The sequence below is a fragment of the Pediculus humanus genome, genomic scaffold (genome assembly GCF_000006295.1).
Source record: "Pediculus humanus corporis 1103172108310 genomic scaffold, whole genome shotgun sequence".
Classification (NCBI taxonomy): Eukaryota; Metazoa; Arthropoda; class Insecta; order Psocodea; family Pediculidae; genus Pediculus; species Pediculus humanus.
In genome coordinates, this window is record NW_002987879.1 from 17,583 (window position 1) to 24,804 (window position 7,222).

Sequence of the window (7,222 nt, forward strand, 5' to 3'; positions counted from 1 at the left end):
TTCAGTTGGACAAAAGATGAATGTGAAAATTTATCTTGGTATTTTGCTCAAAGTTCATCTGATAATGATTCAATATCGACGGTACTTAAACTTTACGAACAATCCGGTGATAATCCCGCCAAAATACCTGTACGGATTATAAATTTAAATTTTCATAAACAATACAATATTCCATCTTATTTTATTATTATTATTATTTTTGTTGTTGCAGGATTCGAACAGATTAGAATTTTTAAATAGTGAAAAAATGACGGTTGATAATAACACAGCAGACGACATAAACTACTTGAGAGGTGGGTTCAATTGTCAACGGATTTCAAATGGGAAAAAATTTAAAAAAAAAATGGGACTTAATGGAAAACCGTTATTGATCCTTCCGAATGCTATTTTTACAATCACTTTACAATAAAATAATAATAATAATAATACAAATTATTATTATTATTAAAGTGAAAGATTTTTGCTTCGGACTCCACGTGTAAAAAAAATATGTACGAAGCATATTTTGTCTGTTTTTTATTTTCATTTCAGAAATTCTTATAAAAAACAACAGAGGACCACAATTAACATGGCTGCAAGGTTTACTCATCGAAGTTTGCTACGTTAAATTGGTTAAGGATTTAAATTGCGACGTTAATTACGATCCGATTACAAAACCTTTGGAACCTATACCTCATTATTATTCACGTAAGATTATTTTTTGCGTTGTCCCAGGTTCGCGATCCCCCCCCCCTCTTTTTTTTTTTTTACATAATTTTTTTTTAATTTGCAGATTTGAATCAATCCATACCAATAGTTTCGTGGAATGCTGAACAAGCCGACGTTCTTCTTCTTCAACCGTTTCAATTGTTATTACATAAATTAGGATTTCATTTACCCGCGGATACGGGTAAAGTTTTTGCAAGGATACCGAGTTTTTGGACGGTCGATGTTTTATTTAGCGTCGCACAAAAATTAGGACCCATCGTGACGTGTCAGTAGTAGTCCTACTATTAAAATCTATCGATTCATGCTTTTCATGCACGACGAAAAAATTGTTTTCTTTTTCTTTTATTCTTCACAGCAAAATTAAAATTTGAAACAAAGTATTTAACGGAAAAATTAAGCGATTTTAAAAAACAAGACAAAGAACAAGGAAACGCGGTTAAAAATGATACCCAATCGTATTCATTTTCAAAGGGTAAACATCATTCCTGTCTCATCAAATATAATCCGCTGTACGTATTAAAATAAGTCAAATTTACTTAAAATGTCGTCCCGACGATGTGGCGATTTGTTTACAAACAATTTTTTTGATGACGTCAATACTACCACTACTCTGACGTCATTTATTTACTTTTTTTTTTTTTTAATTTTCCAGGCCGAATTCTACTCATCATTGGTTGGATTTGGTAAGACATGGAAACACTCTACCCATAACAATAATCGAATCGAGGTAAATATGGAAAAAAAAAATGAAATAATAATAATAATAATAATCCACATCGTCATCACACAATATTTTCGGTTTGTTTAGAAGTAAAGAATGCGACGTTATGGATTCGGACGTGGCAAGCGTTTGTAGCATATGCGAAACAAACAGAGAATTATCATCATCATCAGTTGCATCGGATTTAACGAGAATGTGTATAAGCGACGAAGAACCCATGACAATGTTATAAAAAAAAATCTTAAGAAAATTAATACGGAAATAATTTCAATTGTTTTTATTTAATAATTTGTTATGAACTTTTTTTGTTATGTTTTAATTTGTTTGTTTGTTGTTAATTTAAAATATTTGTCAAGACAAACAAACAAACAAACGCGCTTGTTGTTTTTGAGTCGTTGTCAATTGTAAATTAAAATTTTTTCTTTTTTCTTTTATACCACAGTTGTCATTTGTTAATAATAATAATAATAATTTGTTATAAATATGCTCAAAAATAATAATTTTTTAAATTTATTTATTTATTTATTTATTTAGTTGTTAAAATGTATTTATTTAAATACATTTATTATGTAAATATATAAATCGGTGTCGTCATCGTCGTCGTCGTCGTTAAGTTTTTCGCTTTATTATTATTATTATTATTATTAAAACGTTTATTTTTAAATAGAAAGAAAACGATGCCTTAAAATTTAATAATTATTATTATTATTATTAATATCGTTAAATAAAACTTTTCTGTTGTTTTTCATTATTATAATATTGTTGTTAAATTCGTTACGAAGGAATAATAATAATAATAAAAAATAAATTTTATGACGTCATAAATTTTATAAATTTTTTATATTATATATATATGTACATGTTAAATCAACAAAAAATATTATTATTATTATTATTATTATGAATGTAAAAATGTTTTTATAAAAAAAAAAATGATTCGTTATTTAATCGAAATATATTTGTAATTATTATTATTATTATTATTTAATTTAAATTTAAATTTAAAATTTTTTTTTTGTTAAATGTCTCGTAACTCTTGTTTAATTTTTTAATAACAATAACGAATAAACATTAGAAAAAAAACATAATTTTAAGTAATATGTATCATACGAGTACTTTGTTATAGAAAGATGAAATCAATCAGTCAATCAATCATTCAATCAATCAATCAATCGATCGATTAACTATTGCCTTCAAATTGTTATTTCAAGTGGTAAATTTATTTTAAAATGTATTTTATGTATATATTTATATAATTAATTACGTATTTTATATTATTAATCGTTTGTTTTACATTATACTGAAACGAAAAAAAAAAAAAAGTAATAGTGATAAATTATTATATATATATTTTTCTCTTACAGCTGATAATAATATGAATCGTATAAATCTGATTGGCCGAAATAATTACAAACCAAACAAAAAATTATATCTAGAATTGTTACATCTGGATCATTATTCGACTGAAAGTAAAAATTAATTTAAATTTTATCACTCGTAAATTATAATTAATTGTAATTATTTATTTACATTACCTTTGTTAATCTAATTTTAACACATTTTTTAGCAATTTCTCTAATAGTACTACATGTTTCAGCTGTCAATGGTAAATCTAAACATGCTAAAAGAGAATAAATCCATTTCCCTTGATTAGGTTTTAATTCATCATCCAACCAATCTTCTTGATATTCTAACATTCTCGCTAACAAGGGTTCGCTCATTGACAATAACATTGTTAACAATGGTTCTAATTTTGTCGAGTCATCTCCATAACATATTTGATGCCATTTTTCTTCCAAATTTATATTCGGCTGTAAGTTTTATTATTATTGTTATTTTATATTTTTCCATTAAAATTCTGCAATCGATAAAAAGCACAAACATAATAATAATAATATTTACCAATGGTATGGGAATAAATTTTTCAGATTTTTTACACCGATTAACTTTTTTTCTAAGATCTGAAAATAATGCAATTTGTCGATTCTGCCATTCTTGTGAAGGTATCAGTTCTCTTCTTACAATTGGACAATTTAAATTTTTAACATTGAATTTATTATTTAATCTCTTTCTGTCTATGTTTTTTGCAACGACTACTTCTGGACAATTTGCAGCTTCGTACCTGTTTTTACATTTGTTGTAAAATTAATATTTATTCGACAATCCATTCAAACCGATAATTAATAATAATAATAAACATACATAACATGTTGCAAATACTCGAGACCATTTGTGGGTAATATTGAGGGATCAAAATTTTCAGTAATTTCTTCGACTTGAAAAGCTCTAGGCAAACAAACATCATCCATGATTTATTTGAAAATATTTTATATGTTTAAACACTTTGTATCATGTAATTTTCCTAAATATATTTTTTGTTTTTAAAACTTTTTAGGTACAAATGAAGATGATGAAGTTAACGACGACATTTAATTTAAAAAGAAACGAAAAATTGGGAAATCATTGACAGATGTAAGTAGATTTTTAATAATTTAAAATAAATAAATAGGGATCGAGTTGGAAAAAAAAAAAAAAAAAAAAAACTCGTAACGAAAATTTTTTTTTTTGTTTTTAAATTACCGATGAAATATAAATATCACGAATAATTTTTTATTTAAAATAAGTTAAATTATATATTTATATAAATTTATCTCATGAACGACAAAGTATTTGTTTTTTTTTTTCCATTTTCGTTTTCATTTTTGCTTTGCAGATAGCAAAAATTTTTTTTACACGTGACGTGTCAGTAGAAGCCGCCATTTAATAAACCCCGCTTTTTTACAGCGGTAATTTGTTCTAGTGAAAAACGTTACAGTGAAATCTTAAATCAAATATCTTTATTTAAAATACTATTTAATGCTTTTCAAACAAACGAAAACAACCTTCACGGTGAGTTTTTTTAATGTAAATAATAATAATAATTATTATCGTGATAAAAAATAAAAATAAAAATTACGTTCATAGTTTTTTACTAATCTCCATGATGAGTTAATTCTGTGAAGAATTAGAAGAAATTTTTTTTTTTCATTTTAAGGATTATTAAAACTATTTATGACGTAATTAAAACTTTTCTAATTGAAAAACAAAACAAAAACTGATAGTAAAATTTTTTGCTTAACAAATTCATTATAAAACATGATAGAGAACATAATGATGATATTGACTTTTTTTCAATGAAGTTTATATATACATAAAAAAAATGTGTGTGTTTGTCTATATCATGATGTTGATAAAAAATAATTCACTGAATTAATTTGTTAATTAACATCATGATAAGAAAGAGAAGCATACACACACACACACACAGAAAAAAAAAATTCAGGTCTGAACTTAAATCAAACATGATTTGAACGGTTGCCATTAATTATTATATTGCCAAAAAAAATTAAAAACAATTTTTTTTTTTTTTTATATCTCTTTACAAAATATATATATTTAAAACAGTATTTTGATATTAAATATTAATAGAACCAACAAACAAACTTTTACTTTTGTAATTTATAAATTTTATTTTAAAAAAATTTGATTTAATGAGAATAATCATCATAACATTTATTCATGGAAGACATTTTGATATTAAAAATTGTACATAATATTTAAATCACGTTTTATTTAAAGTGTGATTATTGAATTTTCTTCACTGAAAATCAATCAATCAATCAATCAATCATCATTATTATATCTCTTTTTTACATAATATATGAAACGTTTGAAGGACTTTATTATTAATACAAAAAAAGAAAAAAAAATCAATATGCTAATTATTAAAGTAAGCTTTTCATTTGTTGTTTATTATTATATTATTATTATTATTATTATTATTATTATTATTATTATTATTATTATTATTATTTTGCAATTCGTATAAGTTAAACATATGAGAAAGAAAATTTTATATATATATATAAATCGAAGTAAAAAAAAAAAAAAAAATTTATTTTTAAATTTATTTATTTATTAAGAGGCCTTCCTCATTTCCGTTACGATTATTTTTTTTTTTTTTGTTTAAAAAAAAAAAAAAAAATAAAAGGAAGGTAATTTGATATTTTAACGTTTTTATTTATAAATATTATTATTATTATTATTATTATTATTATTATTATTATTATTATTATTATCATTATTTGCGTAAAATGAGAAAATATTTGCAATTAAAAAAAAAAAAAAAAAAATTGCGAAATTTGCAGTTGTAATTTTTTTTTTTTAAATTTAACACAAAAACAACCGCAAAAAAAATCATTTTTGTAATTTTTTTTTTTTTTTTATTTATATGATTTATTTTGGGGGGAGGAGGAGATTCCAACGAAACCAAAATGTCAGAAAGAGAGAGAGAGAGAGAAGGGGAGACAAAAAAAAATAGTTTAAACCTTGATTTTAACCGATCAACCGATGTAACAAAACAAATAAATTATTTTTTTTTTGCTTTCACTAAATAAATAACGTTACGTTACAAAGCAACCGTTAAATACTAATAATAATAATAATGATGATAATAATAATGATAACGTAATAAGTTCGTACGCGCACGCGCGTGTAAAATATATGCGAGAAAATAATAATAATAATAATAATAAAATTTTGTAACAAATAATTTATTATTGTTTTACGTTTCGATCGAACCGTTACAACTACCCCCTTCCCCCCATTAAAAATAAGAAAAAATTTTGTTTTTCTATTGACACGTGGGGGGATCAATTAATATTATTATTATTAATTAAAACAAAACGAGTTTTTCGTATTGTTGTAATCCATGATTTTGTCCAAAAAAAAAAAAAAAAAATTTAATGTGTGACAAAGATTACATTTTCGTCAACAACCACAACAACAACAACATAACAAGTTTTTCTTCTTTATTTACTAATAATAATAATAATAATAATAATAATAATCGTGTGATATTTATTTTGACTATTTCAAATAAACGAATCCGGTCGTTGTTTATTAATTAAATAAATAAAAAAAAAAGAAGCCTAAACGAGGTTAGCTAATATTTTAACAAAACGTATTTTAATAATTAAATAATAATAATAATAATAATAATAATAATATCACGAAGCTCGATTGCCCTTCGTGGGCAATAACGTCACGATGTTGTTTGTCCCACAACAACAACATCGACGACGTGTTGTTTGTTTGTTTGTTTGATGACGTTCCAGGTTTCTAACGAAGGTTTTTTTTTTTTTTTCTAGGAAAAAATAAAAGAAGAAAAATTTTTTTTTTTTTTTTTTTAAATGGAAAATTACGAGACGTGTGTGTGCCTTGATACCAACTTAAAATTTATTTAATCGGAAATGAATATTATTTAACAATATTAATAAACGCCCAGGTCACGGTGAGCTTGATATTTTTTTTTGTTTAAATAATAATAATAATAATAGTAAAGCTCTCGGGATAATAAAATCCCACAGGAATTTTTCGTGCCTTCTTTCTCTCTCTGTCTCTGACGTGGCAAATTTCAAATTGTTTCGATAACGTTTATATATTATTATCATTATTAAGTTTAATAATTATTTATATTTATATTTAAAACCCGCCTTATTTACAATAATAATAATAATAATAATAATAATAAAAACGTGATCGATGTTATTATCATTATTAAAATGTTTACATTAATGTTAATGATAATAATGAAAAAGTTAATACTTTTGTACGACATTTTTCTTTTTTTTTTTTTATAGGAAATTTTAAAAAAATAACGGTTTTTATAAAAACACGCAAACAAACACTAAAATGATGTAAATTTAAAAAAAAATTGTTTTTTTTTTTTTTTTTGTAACCGAACAGTTTTCA

The 7,222-nt window shown here is 23.7% G+C and overlaps 2 protein-coding genes across 2 annotated transcripts in view; one reads left to right on the top strand and one right to left on the bottom strand.

Annotated features, from left to right (window-relative positions):
- The window catches only part of Phum_PHUM583070 (timeless protein, putative), a gene marked incomplete at both ends in the record, with an annotated part of 5,458 nt that extends 3,797 nt beyond the window's left edge, over positions 1 to 1,661 (top strand). Inside the window, 7 exons of the mRNA XM_002432376.1 lie at positions 6 to 129; positions 212 to 293; positions 532 to 687; positions 773 to 973; positions 1,064 to 1,217; positions 1,361 to 1,435; positions 1,517 to 1,661. Of these exons, the coding sequence (XP_002432421.1) occupies positions 6 to 129; positions 212 to 293; positions 532 to 687; positions 773 to 973; positions 1,064 to 1,217; positions 1,361 to 1,435; positions 1,517 to 1,661 (937 nt within the window). The remainder of the gene's footprint in view (positions 1 to 5; positions 130 to 211; positions 294 to 531; positions 688 to 772; positions 974 to 1,063; positions 1,218 to 1,360; positions 1,436 to 1,516) is intronic.
- A 1,126-nt stretch (positions 1,662 to 2,787) lies between these two features.
- On the bottom strand, positions 2,788 to 3,738 carry Phum_PHUM583180 (gemin2, putative; the record flags this gene model as incomplete). The annotated part of the gene is made up of 4 exons (XM_002432377.1): positions 2,788 to 2,892; positions 2,965 to 3,240; positions 3,332 to 3,551; positions 3,632 to 3,738. The coding sequence occupies 4 exons, from the start codon at positions 3,736 to 3,738 to the stop codon at positions 2,788 to 2,790; spliced, it is 708 nt and encodes a 235-aa protein (XP_002432422.1).
- Positions 3,739 to 7,222: the final 3,484 nt, after the last annotated feature.